The 17,930-nt window shown below is 48.8% G+C and overlaps 1 protein-coding gene across 2 annotated transcripts in view; it reads right to left on the bottom strand.

Annotated features, from left to right (window-relative positions):
• NPLOC4 (NPL4 homolog, ubiquitin recognition factor) overlaps nt 1–15,812 on the bottom strand; it is a 60,659-nt gene extending 44,847 nt beyond the window's left edge. For both annotated transcript variants that reach the window (XM_045774892.2, XM_087854001.1), the window contains exons 1-3: nt 15,653–15,812; nt 12,339–12,419; nt 3,463–3,575 (exon numbers count right to left, since the gene is read on the bottom strand). In XM_045774892.2, coding sequence (XP_045630848.1) covers nt 3,463–3,575; nt 12,339–12,419; nt 15,653–15,667 — 209 coding nt within the window. In that variant the 5' untranslated portion in view covers nt 15,668–15,812. The remainder of the gene's footprint in view (nt 1–3,462; nt 3,576–12,338; nt 12,420–15,652) is intronic.
• Between the last annotated feature and the right edge of the window lie 2,118 nt (nt 15,813–17,930).

Here is a 17,930-nt window from a genome sequence, read left to right as displayed (position 1 = left end):
CCCAAGAACAGGCAGCTGCGTGGTTTCACTTCTACAGGGCACATCTCCAGGAGTGGCCCTGCTAGACGGAGGGTGCTATCTGCGGTGTCACCGATGTGCTACTTTCCAAACAGGCTGCGATTTGTAGTTCAACAGCACTGCTTGATTTCCCGTCATTTCTGTGTATGGCACGCTCTTTCCTTGCTCACTCACACTGCTGACTCACGGCAGGACCTGGTCAGCGCAGCCGGACCAACGAGACCCAGGGTGTGAGATGCTCCCACGCCCAGACAGAGCGGCTACGACACTAAAATCAACCTCAGTCTTGGAGGAAAAGCTGCAGTACTACCGTTTGGGAAATACGTGACTGCTGTCGACAATACACACACGGAAGGAACAGCCTGCTGCAGCCCTGACCCAACAAACTGGGGAGGGGCGGGGCAGCAGGCCTTGAGCGCAAACACCGAAGACACGGGGCACTAAGAGGCTTGGCTGTAGCTCTTGGGTAGGTCTGTTCGCTCCTCTTCTTCCTTCCATAATTTAGGGGTGATAAAACTGCCAAATTGTAACTAGAGACTTCTGCTTCTAGCAACGGACCAGACATTCCTAAACACCCTCCAGCCATAGACTACTTGGCTCAGTCACTGTATCAGCTTTAACAGAAATGCTCTGAAATGCACTGCGGAGCTCTAGCGGAAGTAAGGAGTTGCCACGGGTCCAAACAACCCACAGTAGTGCCGACAGGAAGGGCGAGAGAACACCGCCCTACGGGAGCCCTGGGCTTGGCTTACACAGTCGTTTTCTGGGCAACAGGAGGCGAGTCCGCGAGCCTGCCTACTTGCGGCAGGCTGCTGAGCCCGAAACACCACATAAAGCCAGGTGTCTCAGCAGCTGGGAAGAATAACCAGCTGAAAATAGGAACCAAGGAGGAACCCTGTCTTCCTGCATCCACCATGCAGTAGGAAAAACAGTCACGTCTGAGAGTCTGTCACCACAGGCCTGCTGTGCCATGCATCCAGGGTGGAATTAGGGATGCTACTTGGCTCTGGAAGCCCAAAGACAGAAATTCACTGGAGGGAGTGCCAGGTCCACAGCGCTCCCTTGTGCCAACAGAAGCAAGTGCAAGCTTCCCCACAGGAAAGCCACTGGCCAGCCGCCCTCAGGGACTCCCCTCTACCAGGTCTGGTCAATTACAAGCTCTCAAAAATGGGTCACCAAATGTACAAGAGAACAAAGCCACTCCAAAGAGTGGGCAGACACAACAGTAACAGAATTAGACAGCCAAGGACTTCAGATTTGAAACTGCAAGACATGGAATATAAACGTCTACAGAATGTTCAATGGAAACGGGATGGAAAGAGCACAGGCAACAAGAGGCCACCCAAAACGACAGGGGCTTCTGGGAAGCAGGGTGGCAGGGGCCACAGATTTGGGTAAATCTTCCCAAAGCCCTTCATACGGTCAGGCCAGCCAATCCACGGACAGCTCGCACAACAGTGCCACCCTGATTCCACCTGGGGGAGACAGACCACCTCAGACACCCTGAGACCCAAGTGGGAAGCATCACGTGTGTGACGGGCCAAGGCAGAGCCCCAAGCAGCCAAGCGGTCCTCAAATGGAAGCCCGTAGGGCCAATGTGAGAGCAACACAGCCCCCGTGAGCACAACGAGCTAACAGCCTGGTCTGAAAAGAAATCAAATCAAATATTTTAAAAGTGAAAAATATAATTCCTGAAACAGGAAAAAGAGAACTGGAGAGAAGTGATATTTAAAGAGATAATGGCCACAAATTTTCCAGACCTGATCTGCAGGTACAGAAAATACAACATCCATCAGGTAAGCTTAAACAAACAGACCAGGAATCCACACCTGGACAAGTCAGAGAAAAACTGTAGGTCCCCAACAGAAACAGAAAATCTTAAAAGCAGCCAGAGAGGGGAAAAAAATGATCACTTATAAGTGAACAACACAATACAGCAGACTGAACTGCAAGCGGAGAAGCTAGAAGCGGAGAGACCAACGCCGAGCTCAAGGAGAGGAACACCACTCCCTCCTGCAGACACGCTTCAGGTAAGACAGACGCAGCACTCAAGGTTAGACCCAAGCTGGTCAATAGGCATTAGGACTATCACCGGAGAGATACACTCAAGGGTGACTGAGGAAGACATCCCCTCCAAGTGCCCCCTCGGGATGTTGGAGCCAGCTCCCCGCTTTGGGGTCCCCCCCCAGGACAGCACTAGTACGACAACACCACAGCCTGATGGCTTTCTCTCAGGGGGTGTCTATAGCCTCCTTTGCTTGTATGTGGTATAAAAATAGTTTAACACACAGCTCTCATTTCCTGCAAGCTTGCCACGCGCAGGCACCGTGCAACCACGCGCCGGCGGCACTACCACCCGCCTGCAGACGTGGCTGGTGAGGCCCAGGAAGGTTAAGTCACTTCCCCAGGCCCACTGCACTGAGCGGTGGAGTATGAACACAAGCCACGTAACATTCGTGAGAAATGATTCTCAAGACGCAAAAGCTCTTTACAGCCTGAAAGGAAGGATATACCTTGGCCACGTGGGAAGTGGATGAGATCAACAACAATGAAAAGCTTTAGCTAATTACAGAGATAGGCAATTGGCAAGTGCCCAACAAATATTTGTTGAGGAACAAATGAATGAATGCTCTAACTGCATATTTTTTCCTAGATGTACTAATTCGTGAACCTAAAAATGATCACACAAATTGTCAAGATAGCCTCTTACTCTGACTGGTAAACAGGCACATGGTCAGCTGACAGCAGAGCCCAGCCCAATCACCCGGCAGTGGCCACAGCAGCCATGCTGCCTGCAGCCGAGAGGAGTGCTCCGAGCTCGCTGAAGACTGAACTGATACACGAGGAGGTGTACCCAGACAGGTCGGACAGGAGTCAGCAAACATCTTCTGTAAAGAGCCAAACAGTAAATATCTTTGGCTTTGCAGGCCATGCCGTCTGTGCCACGATCCCTCAGCTCTACCCTCACGGCAGGAACACGCACAGACGAATGATGTGGCTGGGCTCCAGCTAAACCACGAGAACAGGCAGCGGCTGCAGGAAGAGGGCTTTACATCCGAAACCCCACTGACATGACTGACCACCTTGGAGGAGCTCAAGGGGGTCATGCCTCCAAGACATATCGTGTGGGCAACAGCCCCTTGTACCCTGCAAGCAGTCCTAAGGCAGAACTGCACGCAGCTCTGTTCAAGGTCCCTCCCTGCAGAGAAGGAGCTGAGTGTGCAGCTGCACACCCCCCCCAACCCATAACTCTCTCTCCTCTGTGACACACGTCACAGTCTGCAAGTCACTCGGCTCCGCACAAAAGGAGCGGCACACCCAGTGTGACTGCTGGCTACCCACGAGAAATACGGCGGCGTCAAGGGGAAACCGGGAAGCACCGAGCAGCCTCGGGGCCTCTGCAGTCTCCCCTCCCACTCCCTGTCGTCCCCTCACAGCACTTACTGGATTTTGAGCAGACTGAGGGATTTGGTTGACGATGCTGTTATCTCTCCAGTCTTGTTTCTATTGATGTAAACCGAGAAGCCGTTATTTTGGAAGCCAAACTCCTTTGCGACCTAAAACGAGCCCCAAAAAACAGATATTGAAACAAATATTTGAGTCTCCCTACTCTGGCCACATATACATCAGATGGTATTAGAACAACACTCATTAAATTTAGAAACTGCTCCTCTGGAACCAAATTTCTCTTGTGATTTTGCTCTCTTGTAAGGAAATTTGAACTGCCTACACAGATGTCAAGTAAAATGAGAAAAGTGGCCAAACAGAAGCAAAGCTCTGTGAAAGTGGTAAGACTATATGACACATTTAAGAGTTTGAGGCAAGCAAAAGTCATGGCTGTATCTGGAAAGTTAAACTTCTACTTTTGAAATCAATTGTAAAAACCCAATTCCGGGGGCGCCTGGTGGCTCAGTCGGTGAAGTGGCTGCCTTTGGCTCAGGTCATGATCCCAGGGCCCTGGGATCAAGTCCTGCATCGGGGTTCTTGCTCAGCAGGGAACCTGCTTCTTCCTCTACACTTTCCCCCTGCTCATGCTCTCTCTTTCAAATAAATAAATAAGATCTTAAAAAAAAAAAAAAATTCCAATTTTGAAACCTAAGAGAAGAAAAACAGAAGTGAAGAATGGTGCCACCAAGTCAGTCCTGACAAGGGTACGCACAATGGGCACTACACCAGGTGCCGCGAACATTCACTCACTGACTCCACAAACAGTAAGCAGTCCCATGTGCCAGCTCCATTCTGGATGCTCAGAACTAACAATGAATAAAAACAGACAAGGTTCCTGCCATCAAGGCCCTCGGCATCAAACGGGGGAGAGAAACCTAACAGACGAGAACCACAGGTGCAGGTAAGCACCAGGCAGGAAAGGAAGAGAGAAGCATGGGAGAGGCCACTCTGGACAGAAGGACAGAGAAGGCCTCTGAGGAGCACGTCTGAGCAGAGCCCCAGAGGAGGAGACTAATGCTGCTACTCACAGAGCTGAGAAAGAATAGTGCAAGGGAGAAGAGCCAGCCAAAGGCCTAGAGGCGGGAAGGGGTTGAGAAGAGAGAGGCCAGTCAGGCCAGAACCCAGCAGGTAAGAAGGAAACTGTAAGAGACAAGAACGGAGAGGCAGACAGGACTATGTGGGCTAGGAGTCTGCATTCCAGCCCAGGAGCTGTGGAAGCCACAGGGGCCGACGGCAAGGGGTGGCCAAGCCAAGAGACTTACTTCTCATCGACACTCTGCTGAAGGTGGGAAGAGGAAACAGAAGAGCCAGCTGTGCAGCCCAGAGGAGACGGGGCTCAGACAAGGCCAGGACAGCGGAGATGGAGGGAGGAGCACACTTTCCAGCTATTACAATCAACAGCTCTTGCTAATGTGGGTTGGAGGGCAGAATGGAGTGAGGGAAAGGAAGGACATCAGCGCAGTGTTCAGATTTCTGGCTTGGGAACTGGGGGGAAGGCCACATCGGTAAGGAAGCACGGAAGACGGTGAAGGAGGAGGAAGACTGAAGGGAAGGCCAGGCCTTCCCCTTCCCTTCAACGCTGAGACTGAGGTGGTGCCTGGTACCCCGGGGAAGGCATCAGCAGGCAGTCAGCATTTGAATCTGGGGCCAGGAGAGGAGTCCAGTTGTAGCTCAACATTCAGGGGTCATCAGAGTAAAGGCAAACACAGGAAGAGATCGGGAGTCTGCTCAGCAGAGAAACAAACAATACAATGGAATTAAATGGAAATTCTACAGCAGGAAACAGTAACTGAAATGTGTTTTTTCCCCAAGCTAAAAGTGGCATTAATAAAATAAAGCATCAGCAAATTAAGACTGTGAAATTTGTATTCCCAACTACAAAAAAAGTTAAGACTAAAGACTAAAAATAATGTCTTTGACTCTTCTCTGAAATAGCTTAGATATAAACTGAAATCAACCAATTGTGGCATTTCAGCTATTCTGCAAATGCATTGTGTTTTTCTGTACCCAACACCCTGCAAGCTATTTCCAAAAAACCAGAAAGCTTTTGCCAGAAGTGTGAGCGTACCATATTACTCCCAGGATGAAAAGGAGTTTCCAAAATGGGGCAGGGCTGTTGTAGGGTCAGCCCTTGGTATAAAGGTAAGCCCCCTGGGACCACATGACCAGAGCTTTATGCTTCCTATGAGGACTGAGATACAGCTGCCTTTTTTTTTTTTAAAGATTTATTTATTTATCTTAGGGAGAGAGAACGCACGCGTGCAAGAGAGACCAAGAGAGCGCACAGGGGAAGGGGCCAAGGGAGACAGTATCTCCAGCAGACTCCACGCTGAGCACAGAGCCCAACTGAGCACAGAGCCCAATTCAGGGCTCAATCTCACGACCAGGCGATCATGACCTCAGCCAAAACCAAGAGTCAGCTGCTTACCCGAGCTGCTTACCACCCAGGCCCCCCAGCTGCATTTTCAAATATGACAGCCAGCATTAGTACTTCACGTGTGGAATTCCACTTCTGAGATACAGAAATAGATCTATTACTTTTTTATTCTACTCCCATGAACATAACTGCTTCTACGAACTTTTGAGTTTTTTAAAGATACAGGAATCTAACAAGGGGCACGAACCATTTTTAAAAAAATCTTAGCAGAGTCTCACAAGAGCATCATTAAAATCTCAAAAATGGGGGCACCCGGGTGGCACAGTTGAGCGTCCAACTCTTGATTTTGGCTCAGGTCATGATCTCAGGGTCCTGGGACTGAGCCCCCACGGAGTCTGCTTAAGATTCTCTCCCTTTCCCTCTGCCCCACCTCCCACACACACACACACACACACACACACACACACTCTCTCTCTCTCTAATAAATAGATCTTTAAAATCTTAAAAACGTTAAATTCACACCTGAGGTAAACTTTGTGCATAACTGATGTAATAAAACGAGAAACACAGTATGGAATGAAATTAATATGCTTATAACTGAAGGTAACAAAAAAGAATACATAGCAGGATTCCATTCATTTCCATTCAAAACCAGGCAAAACTACAATTTAGGGTTTAGGAATGCACGCTGAGGTAGCACAGCACAGAAAAGGGGGACGCCATCCTCGTCGATCCAGGAGGGGGTGAGGGAGTAGGGAAGGCTGACCGACTCTGCAGCACCGGCTGTGCCCTCCTTGACCTAAGTGTTTGCTTCACCATCAGTCATCTGTCCATAATTTTCAAGCATTTCTTAGTATGTACTTTATTTGGTGAGAAAAAAAAGAAAAAATTAAATATAAGGAGAAAGGCACAGGTCACAGACTGCGGAGGTCAATTAGGACAGGATAGAGCCATACCTTAGCCCAAGCAGGGGAGTGACAGCAGCAGCCCGACAGAGTGAGCTGAGGGGGAGAGCTGAGCAGGACAGAAGAACTGTGTGAGAAGGGCTTATGGTGTGAGGAGCCACAGAATGAACAGCACTAGATGGTGTCAAAAGAACCAACAACTCTAAAATTCTGAGATATCCTCAATGTCACCCATCTCTTCATACTTGCAAACAGCAACTCCTAAGAGGGCATAATGCCACATATTAAAGCAGGATCAAGGCTATCAAATGTGGCGACAGCAAGCTGGAGCCAGTCACGTTCACAGTGGTCCACACACAAGTCTGTGAGGGAACAGGAAGGCCACTTCAAGCCCACTCACGCACATATGCACAGCCAAATTACTAATTATCGAAGATGAGTATGATCCACTTACAAAGATACCCGAAGTAGTCATAAAGACACAAAATAGGATGGTAGTTACCAAGGACTGGGGGCAGGGAAAAAAGGGGAGCTGTTGTTTAATGCATACAGTTTCAGATTTGCAAGATGAAGAAGTTCCGGAAATGGATGGTAGTAATGACTGCATAACATGAACGTACTTAACATGACTGAGCCGTAGACTTAAAAATGGTTCAGACCGGGGGCACCCGGTGGCTCAGTTGGAGAAGCATGAAACTTTTGATCTTAGTGTTGTGAGTTCAAGCCCCACAGTTGGTATAGAGATTACTTTAAAAATTGGTTTAAGGGGCGCCCGGGTGGCGCAGTCGTTAAGCGTCTGCCTCGGCTCAGGGCGTGATCCCAGCGTTATGGGATCGAGCCCCACATCAGGCTCCTCCGCTATGAGCCTGCTTCTTCCTCTCCCACTCCCCCTGCTTGTGTTCCCTCTCTCGCTGGCTGTCTCTCTGTGTCAAATAAATAAATAAAATCTTTAAATAATAAAAAAAAATTGGTTTAGATGGCAAATTTTACATTATACGTTATTTTTTTTAAAAGATTTTAAGTAATTTCTACACCCAACGTGGGGCTCGAACCCACCATCCCGAGATCAAGAGTCACATAGTCTACGACTAAGCCAGCCTGGCATCCCTGTTGTGTGTTATTTCTTTCTTTTGAGAAAGAGAGAGAGTGCACGTGCACGCAAGAGCAAGCGGAGGGGGGGCGGACAGAAGGAAAGGGAGAGAATCTCAAGCCAATTCCACACCCAGTGCAGAGCCCGACTCAGGGTTCAATCTCACAACCCTAAGATCATAATCTGAGCCGAAACCAAAAGTCGGATGCTTAACCGAATGAGACACCCAAGCCGCCCTGTTATGTGTTATTTTTAAACACAATTTTTAAAAAGATATAAATCTACATTGATTGACATAAAACCATTCCTTAACCTATCGTCAAGTGAAAAAAACCAGGATTATGAATTATCCTACAGTGAGACTTTAACATCCTTGGCATTGACGCATCTCTTAGGAACAACAAGGTGTTACAGCTCTTGCCTGCGGGGCATCAGGGCATACGGGTGACTACCTGGGCTCATGTCAACGTGTCATCCAGGCAGCATGGTCGGACAGTTGTCATCGTTCAACATTTCTGTCAAACGAGCCATTTAATGATCAATAAGGAAAAACAGGAATTTGGGTTGTCAAGCCCTGCTAGTAAGACAGAGAAAAATCCAGTGCTAGCATCTACAGAACAGGTGTTGACAGCTGGCACTGAGCCTCCTGACGGCACGGATGATGACCCTCTACAGGGGAACAGGGACATCGACAGCCAAATCAACAAATGGCTCAGAAGGGCCAGACTCTGAATGTGACCCTGTAGAGAGATCCTAGCCAATTAATTTCATTTAGGTTTTCCTTCTTATGTATGTATAAGAATAACACATGATTTGGGGCGCCTGGGTGGCACAGCAGTTGAGCGTCTGCCTTTGGCTCAGGGCGTGATCCCAGCGTTATGGGATCGAGTCCCACATCAGGCTCCTCCGCTATGAGCCTGCTTCTTCCTCTCCCACTCCCCCGCTTGTGTTCCCTCTCTCGCTGGCTGTTTCTATCTCTGTCGAATAAATAAATAAAATCTTTAAAAAAAAAAAAAGAATAACACATGATTAAAATAATTTCCAAATAAGTCTAAAAAAACACTCTAAGTATAAACTCTAAATGACAAAGGAAAGCAGGTGTAAAAGCATTTTCTCCTTTCCTGATTGTACATTAATACTTCTCCTTAAACTCAGTAATGTCTTAGATTTGATGAAATACAGCAACAGTACAGCGCAATCTCATTTTGGCCAAAGTCCGTGAACTAAGTATGTGTGTGCACACATGTGAGCACTAACGACACGCCAGGTTTTTTTTTTAATTTATCATTTTTAAAGAGTTTATTTATTTGTCAGAGAGAGAGAATGAGAGAGAGAGAGAGAGCACAAGCAGGGGGAGCGGCAGGCAGAGGGAGAAGCAGACTCCCCGCCAAGCGAGGAGCCCGATGCGGGACTCGATCCCAGGACCCTTCACCCACTGAGCCACCCAGGCACCCCAAGACATGCCATGTTAACAGTTATTCTGAGTGGTAAAATTTCAAGTGATTCTTACTTGCTTCTTTATACTTTTCTGAATTGTTTGAGCCTTTCATAATTAATGCATATTATCCTTATAATCAGAAGAAAGGATTTTCATTTGAGGGGAAACATATTTCAGAGTAATAAACATGTTTGTTTTTGATTATTTCAAAGAAAATCTCCACTAAGCAGTAATTACAGTACTGGTGATGGCTTCAGGGACCAAGTGGTCAGAACTAAACTACATCCCCCAACCCCAACCCTCCCAATGACTGGCTATCATTCTGTCTCCCTGTGCGAGACAACCACGAACTATCCAGGGGGAAATCTAAGCATTTTAGGAATACTACTGATGAAAATAAAGCGAGAACTATAATATCATGTTTTTAGGTTATCTCTGAAACCTTCTCAATTTAATGTGTTTGACAACTCTGCATTTGATATCAAGCACAAAAGTCTCAAGTTAAAAACAATATCATATTCCTACATGGTTACTGCAAATTTAAGTTTAAGAAATTTCCCTATCAGAGGCACCTGGGTGGCTCAGTCGTTTAAGTGTCTGCCCTCGGCTCAGGTCATGATCCAAGGGTTCTGAGATCGAGTCCCATATCAGGCTCCCTGCTCACTGGGGAGTCTGCTTCTCCCTCTCCTTCTGCTCCTCCCTCTCGCTCTGTCCCTCCCCCGGCTTGTGCTCTCTCCTATCTCTTTCAAATAAATAAAATCTTAAATAATAGTAATAATAATAATAAATTTCCCTATCAAAAAGAAAAGAAAAAAAAAAAGAAAAATTTCCCTACCACAAAGGCTCAGAGAAAAAAAGAACTGCATGCAGTCCTCTGATGCCTGGTGCTCAACCACACAACTGTCTAAGCAATAGCTACTTGGTGCTTCGTCTCTGTCTCGGATGAGCTCTTGTGAATTCCAGCATGCGCCATACCCTAGTACCATCTCTAGGAACAAGCTGGCCACGATCAGTGGCTACTCAAAAAGCAAACAGTAGGAAATTACAAATGTCTTAAAGACTCAGAGACTCTCCTCTCTGGTGTTTACTGCACCTAATTCTTTTTTCTCTTATTCTTATAAATATGGCCCCACAAGCAGTCCTATGGCAATCACGATAGCAACTACCCTTTAGGAACCAAAATTCCCAAGTAAGTGTTGTGGCTTCACTAACAGATCACAACCCAGTGATCCTTGGCAAATCTCTTTACTTCCTAGGCCTTCAGTTTCCACCTTTGTGGAAATAAAAAGATTGGACTCCACGACACCGAGGACTCCCCCTGGCTCTGACAGTTTATAAGCATACAGCTTATATGTGCTTATGAAAATGAGAAACAAAAACAAAAAAAGAAAATAAGAACACTTATTATTACAAACGTAACACCCACTTGCAACAGATTCAAATAACGTAGAATGTAAAAAGCAATAGTTGGCAAACTTTCTGGAAAGGGCCACACAGTAAATATTTTTGGCTTGGCAAGCCATACAGTCTCTGTCACAACTACTCAGCTCTCTCGTTGGAGTGCAAAAGCAGCCAGACAATAACTAAACCGGTGAGCATGGCTGTGTTCTGATAAAAGTTTATTTACAAAAATAGGGGCTCCTGGGTGGCTGAGTCGGTTAAGCAACCAACTCTTGGTTTTGGCTCAGGTCATGATCTCAGGGTCATGAGATCGAGCCCCACATTGGGCTCTAGGCTTAGCTCAGAGTCTGCTGGAGATTCTCCCTCTCTTTGCCCCTCCCCCTGCTCCTGCGACTAAGTAAATAAATAAAATCTTTATTTTTTTTTTTAAGATTTTATTTATTTATTTGACAGAGAGAGACAGCCAGCGAGAGAGGGAACACAAGCAGGGGGAGTGGGAGAGGAAGAAGCAGGCTCCCAGAAGAGCCTGATGTGGGGCTCGATCCCAGAACACCGGGATCATGCCCTGAGCCAAAGGCAGACGCTTAACGACTGCGCCACCCAGGCGCCCCAATAAATAAAATCTTAAAAAAAAAAAAAAAAAAGGTGGTCAGGGAAATGCAATCTGTATGCCAAGGGGAAAAAAGAATAGGAGGTTATCCCATGAGCCATAGTTTGCTGATCTCTGCTATGAAGTATAAAGCAAAAGCCACTCCTTACTGCAGGGCTCTCCTCCCAGCGTTACCCTTTTTAAGTCTGGCTGTGCTCTTTCACATTGCATTCTGTAAAAATTCACAACAGATCTGTGTATGTGGCTCTCATTTCCTTTCTTTCTACTTATTTGAGAGAGAGAGAGAGAGAGAGAGACAGAACCCAGGCACTCAGGCAAGAGATGAAAAAGGAGAGAAGCAGACTCCATGCTAAGCACGGAGTCTGACATAGGGCTCGATCCCAGGACCCTGAGATCATGACCTGAGCTGAGACCAAGAGTTGGACACTTAACCAACTGAGCCACCCGGGTGCCCCCCGTGGCTCTAATTTTCTTAAAAAAAAAAAAAAAAAAAGTGGGATTATTCTTTTTTTTTTTTTTTTTAAAGATTTTATTTATTTATTTGACAGAGATAGAAACAGCCAGCAAGAGAGGGAACACAAGCAGGGGGAGTGGGAGAGGAAGAAGCAGGCTCATAGCGGAGGAGCCTGATGTGGGGCTCGATCCCATAACGCTGGAATCACGCCCTGAGCTGAAGGCAGATGCTTAACCGCTGTGCCACCCAGGCGCCCCAAAAGTGGGATTATTCTATACATGTTTTTAACAATTCTCCTTATGGACAATTCAAGTCTTTCACTCTATAATTTTTCCAATTTTTCACTCTCCTAAGTACTAGTCTCGTGAAATATTTTTACATGCATCTTTGGACTCTCTTTGGCCACCACAGCTGTAAGCCATGGTCAACTGTGACACAATCTGACCCTGGATCAATCCAGTCATGGCAGAGAAGAGCAATGCTAGAGACTGTGAACTAGGGACTGGGTGGAATCAGGAACTGAGGAAGAGAGGAAAGGCACAGACAGGAAGGGAGTAACAGGAGAGGGTGAAGATGCAAATACCCAAGCCACCACTACCTTTTTCAAAAACGCTGCAGCTGTTTCTCTCTTTGTGGCTGTGATCCGCTTCACCCCATCTGGGGACTGGACACGAATTATCTGTCACAAATGAAACAAGGTGGTTACAGCACAAAGTTCCTGATCTATTACTGAGACTAACATCTGTAGTCTTTCAGAATCTGGGTCACCGAAACTTAGAGCCAGACCTCACCCTTCCCCATGTAACACCCAAGTGTTTCTAACAGATGAAGCAGAGGTAGGAGATTCACCAACCTATGCAAAGACATCCTGAGAGGACTGCCCTGATTCTCGATTCTGGTCATTTTACTCAGAAAAATGTTTAACCACTACTTTCAAGGAATATATGTGAAACACTCAGTTTTCTCTTTAGATTTACAAAAACAAAACAGCAAAAAAACAAAACAAAAAAACCTCCACGAATCATAAATGACTGGGTTCTTTAAAAAAGATCTCACTTTGGGGGAACCTGGCTGGTTCAGTCGGTGAGGCATCCGACTCCAGATCTTGGGGTTGTGAGTTTGAGTCCCACATTGGGTGTAGAGATTACTTAAAAAATAAATAAAAATTTTAGAACAAAACTGATTAAAAATAATAATTATAATAATAAATAAAAAAGATCTCACTTTGTTCTACAATCTATATGCAAAAATTAGAATGATCTAAAAGAACCATAGGATATCATCTAATTTGTTATTTACCTTTCATAGAAAGATTAAAAGAAAAGAAATAAAGGTGTTTAACACCATGGTAAACATAGAAGCACTTAAAAAAAATACTTTGACGGCAAGCCTGAAATGGTTAGCAGGCCCGGAACACTGCACAAAGAGCATCACCTTCTAGGACTTGATTTTTATACAGATCAAAGTCCTTCTGAAGTTGAGTGACTATACGCCTGGCCAACCATACAAGTTTCTGCTTTCGTCACGCAGCATGAAAAGACTAGCCCTGCCGCAAACAAGGCAGATGATGCTTCAACCGAGTGGTAGGAAGAAAGGCAGGAATACACCACTAAGTACTTATGGTGGTCTCTCTTCTCAGCAATTACTGCTCTGTGCGCTGTACTGAAAACGACACTAAAAAACAACCCTTTACACATGAAAAATGTCACAAGCCATTGTTTTTTAAAAAAGATTTGCACTGGGGTGCCCAAGTGGCTCAGTCAGTAGGCCTGCGACTCTCGATCTTTGGGTTGTGGGTTCAAGTCCCACAAGGAACGTAGAGATTACATAAAAATAAAATCTTAAAAAAAAAAGTTTTAATTTAAAAAAAAGATTTCACTGATACACGATAAAATGCCACAATGGCTTTTGATCTACTGTCCACTTCTATCAAACAAAATAAGATTAATCTAGATTTTCCTAAAACAGTTTGACTTTTCCATTTTCTACTTTCACTTGACTGAAAATACTTTGCCCCAATATTGTTCCCAATTTTTAAGACTGTTTTGAATAATCCTTATGAAATCCCAATTGTTAAGGCATAAAATATTTTCTATCTTTTGCTTCTTAACATCTGTTTAACTTTCTCACTCATCAGCAAGGAGCGCAAATACAAATTCTTCTTTTACCCTTCACTCTGGATTCAACACCTAGAAAATGTCTTCATAATACACAGCATGGGCACTGACCAATTACTTCCATTCGTTTCTGAAATCTGTCTCCCACACTGGTGTGGTAAGAAGAGCCCAGTTTCTCTGTGGGAGATTTTGTGACTGTTCCTTTGTTTACTTGGGAACAAGAGCACGACACTCCACTCCTTGAGGAGCTAAAGGGTCTGGCTTCCATGTTTCCGGAGGGTTCTGAAGTTTAAGAAGTCATCCTATTTGATCATCTACAACAGGGCATGGCAGTCCAGGGTTGTCGACTGAGCCCAGTAGTTAACTCCAACAGACAAACATAGTTTGTACTGAGGGAAGTTCTCACTTGGTGTCTGACACAGGCTACAAGATAAAACACTCCAGAAGAGACAGACCTGGCAACACAGACACGCAGCCTCCTGGTAACTTAGGTTTCACCATTTATAAGAAGATGAGCCCAAAATACTTCTTGGGAGAGTCAAAGAACTGGCAAGACAAAAATCAGTTACGCACAGACAGAATTCGAGAAGAGCAAATGCTATCAGTAAGCACCTAGCCCTGTATACACACTAGTAGAAAAATGGCCTTTTCTAAAACAACTTGTTTGTCCGTGGCTGCTTCAATCAAAAGTATTACAGTAAAGAGAAAGTCCGAAAGTACATTTATTTGAACACAGGTTCTTATTCTCTTCTAGAAGTCATCAATGATTAGGAAATCTTATTTTAAAAGGAGTCACTTTCTCTTAAGTTTCTCTTGGGCCATTTACTCCCTCTGCTCATCCCCAGGCTGGGGAACACGACACCAGGGCCCCCGGAGAGCTGGGGGGGGGGGAGGAGGAGGGAGGGGGGAAGAGGGGGGAGTGGGGGGGATGAGGGGGGAAGAGGGGGGAGTGGGGGGAGGAGGAAGAGGGGGAGGAAGAGGTGGAAGAGGAGGAGGAAAAGGAAGAGATGGAAGAGGAGGAGGAGAAAGCCTTAAACTCCAGAGCTCCTTCCGTAAATCCAAGACACCCAGAAGGGAGCGTCGAGGCCATCCGCGGAGGAAAGCGTAAACGTGACTTGCCACCCAGTACTGCTTTGCTTTCCCCCAGAAATCCCAAATATTCCTTAATGTTAACCAAAATTCTGCCGTCCAACTGATCTGATTTTTTCCCAGCCGCATTTACTTCTGAAGGGAAACTTGCCACAAGTAAACGCAGGACTGTTTTGGTTTTAGGGTTTATTTTTCTCGTTTTCACTGACTTCCTTTACTTTAGGGGCGACGGGGGAGGGGCATGCCAATTCTCATTTCAGGTAAAAGTGAGATCAACCTTTGGAACCTCCCTTTTCAAACAGGTAGCTGTCACACCGTCCTTGCCACCAAGGGACAGAAGGCGTCAGCGGCCGTGTCTCCCCTCCTTACAGCCCCGGAGTCCACAACGCCCCCTCCAGACAGAGCTCTCCCGTCCGGGACTCGAGCCCAGGCTGCAGCGCGCGCGCCCCGGCTCCGACGGCCCGCCCCCGGCCCGGCTCCCCGCCCCTGGCCCGCCACCCCGCACTGGCCCGGCACCCGACCCCGCCGCCCCGCACGCGCCCGGCGGTGCCCGCAGAACCGGCGGTCGCGGAGCGGCGGGAGGGGAGGTCGCGAGCCCGGGCCGGGAGGCGGGAGGCGGGCCGGCTGCGGGCCGCCGCCCCACAGGCCGCGCCGGTAAATCTGCTGCCTCATCCCGGCGCCCCGCTCCCGCTCCCGCCGCACTCACGATGCTCTCGGCCATGGCGGCCGCTCCGGTCTCCGGGCTCGAGCCCCGGGCCGCCGCCGCCTGCCGCCCAGCGGGCCTCGAAGCCCCGGCCTCAGCCCCGGCCCCGGCCCCGGCCTCCCGCCGCCGCCGCCACCGCCGCTCCAGCTTCGCCGCCGGCCGCCACCGCAGCGCGACGTCCGGCGCCTCGCCCAACGCGCTCCGCCGGCCGCGAAGCCCCGAAACGGAGTTCCGGCCCTCCAACGGCCGCGCATGCGCAGGCGGGGCGGCCCCGAGCCCGCGGTGGGGGGAGGGGGAGGGGGAGGGGGGAGGGGGAGGGGGAGGGGGAAGGGGGGCGGGGAGCTGGATCCGGAGTCCCGCGCCGCAGGCGGAAGGGACGCCCCAGCGTTGGTGACCCGCGCTCCTTCCCGAAATTCCGGGCGAGGCAGGAAGGTCCGAGGAGAAACAAGCGCAAGCGTCCGAACCTCGCCCGGAGACCGTCATTGCCGGGTTATAATCGCGGGAGGAGTGCGCCAGGGGCTTGCGGGTCCGCTGCCGGCGGGGACGTCGTGCCGGGACGCGCTCCTCGCACCGTCGCGCTGTGCGAACGGAGAGAAGGCGCCTCCGCGACTCTAGCAAGACGAACGGCCGGATTCGAACAGCGTCTCGGCGCAGGGCTGCGCGCCCGGGATCCCGGCTCGGCTGTGCGCGTCCTGTCGTCCTCTCCGGGTTTCCACCGGGGTCCCCGCTTTCGTGCCGCCGCAGGCCCTGCAGTTCCGTAGCCGACCTTGCCCGTGACTGCGGGGAAGTTACCAGCACGTCTAGGAGGCCCAAATCTGTGGTTTGACGCCATGGCTCGACCCTGTCCCCACCCTTACCCCCTGTTAGCAGAAGCCGTGTTCACCTCCGCGCCTCATCTCGGGGTCGGCAGCTGCTTCAGCTCCCCGCTCGTCCCACCCACGAGGATCGACTAGGGGTCTCCACGGCTGCGTGTGGCCGGCTAAGGCGGGGAAGAGGGCGAAACCGGAGAGGGTTCCCCCCCCCCATGGAGCCTACCAGCAGGAGGCCTCGTGTGAACACATCACACCTGTGACTAGCCCTGTCCAGTGACACAGCCGCGCGCGAGCGGCGGAGGGTGAGAGCCTGGTCAAGAAAGACCTCCCTGAGGACGGGAGAGCAGGTCCCGGACAAAGCTCCTGATGGGAGAGAAACAGGACGAGGGGAAAGCATGTGTAAAGGTCCAGGGCCTGGCAGGTGCTGGGTGCTGCCTGAACAGCGCAGCCGCTGGTAGGGCCCAGCGACCTGAGTGAGGGCGGAGGAGAGCGGGGTCGGGAAGAGCCGCGAGACACGTGGAAGGCCTCTGGAGTCTCTTCTACGTGTGTTATGTTAGCCTTTGGAGGGATGAGAGCAAAGAAGACATGCTCTCCGCTACGGTTCAGAAGGATTCTCGGGTCGCGCAATGCAGACACAGTGTGGAGAGGCAGAAAGAGGAGCTGGGGGACGAGGCCTTGCGACAGCCCCGAGGACAGAGGCAGAGAGGCGTGGGATCCAAGACAAACACTGGAGGGAGAGCACATAGGATTGCCCCAAAGACTCAGGTGCTAGGCTGTATTTTGCGGACATACAACCTTATGCTCTTACTTTCTTCTTTTACAGAATGGCCTCTGACCTTTTCGCTTTTCTTCTATCCAAACGTATTCATTTTACAGGAGGGCAAGACTCCGGCTTCTCCATGATGTCCCCCCGGGGCACTCGTGGGCAAGCACTGCCTGATGACAGGCGTGTTATCTGCTGTTTGCTGCTTGCCTTTTTAACCTACTCCATGGTACCAGGGAGGTTCTGACTTTTTTTTTTAAGTTATATTGGTAGTTGTATCACTTTGCTAGGACTGCCTTAACAAAATTGCACAGACGGGATCACTTACATTTATTTTCTCCTGGTTCCAGAGGCGGGAAGTCAGAGACCATGGTGACAGCCACTCGGGTTCTTCTGAGGCCACTCTCCTTGGCTGGCAGACCGCTGTATCTTATCCTCAGTGCTCAGGCTTCCCTGGTGTCTCTGTGTGTCCCAGTTTCCTCTTTGTATGAGAACACTGGCCTCGTTTTAAGTTGATTACCTCTTTACAGGCTGTCTCTCCAAATCATCTTCTGAGGTTCTGAGGGTTGGGATCTCAACATATGGATTTGGGGGAAACGCAGTTCAGCCCCTCACAGTGGTGCTAACTATAACTTCATTCAGCGTCGCCCAGGATCGGGACAGGAGTGAGATGGAGCTGGAGAGGTGATTGTCGTCCCCCTGAGAG

Source organism: Ursus americanus, chromosome 23 (assembly GCF_024610735.1).
Source record: "Ursus americanus isolate L20-20 chromosome 23, mUrsAme1.1.p, whole genome shotgun sequence".
NCBI classification, from domain to species: domain Eukaryota; kingdom Metazoa; phylum Chordata; class Mammalia; order Carnivora; family Ursidae; genus Ursus; species Ursus americanus.
This window is presented reverse-complemented; position numbering and strand designations above follow the sequence as displayed.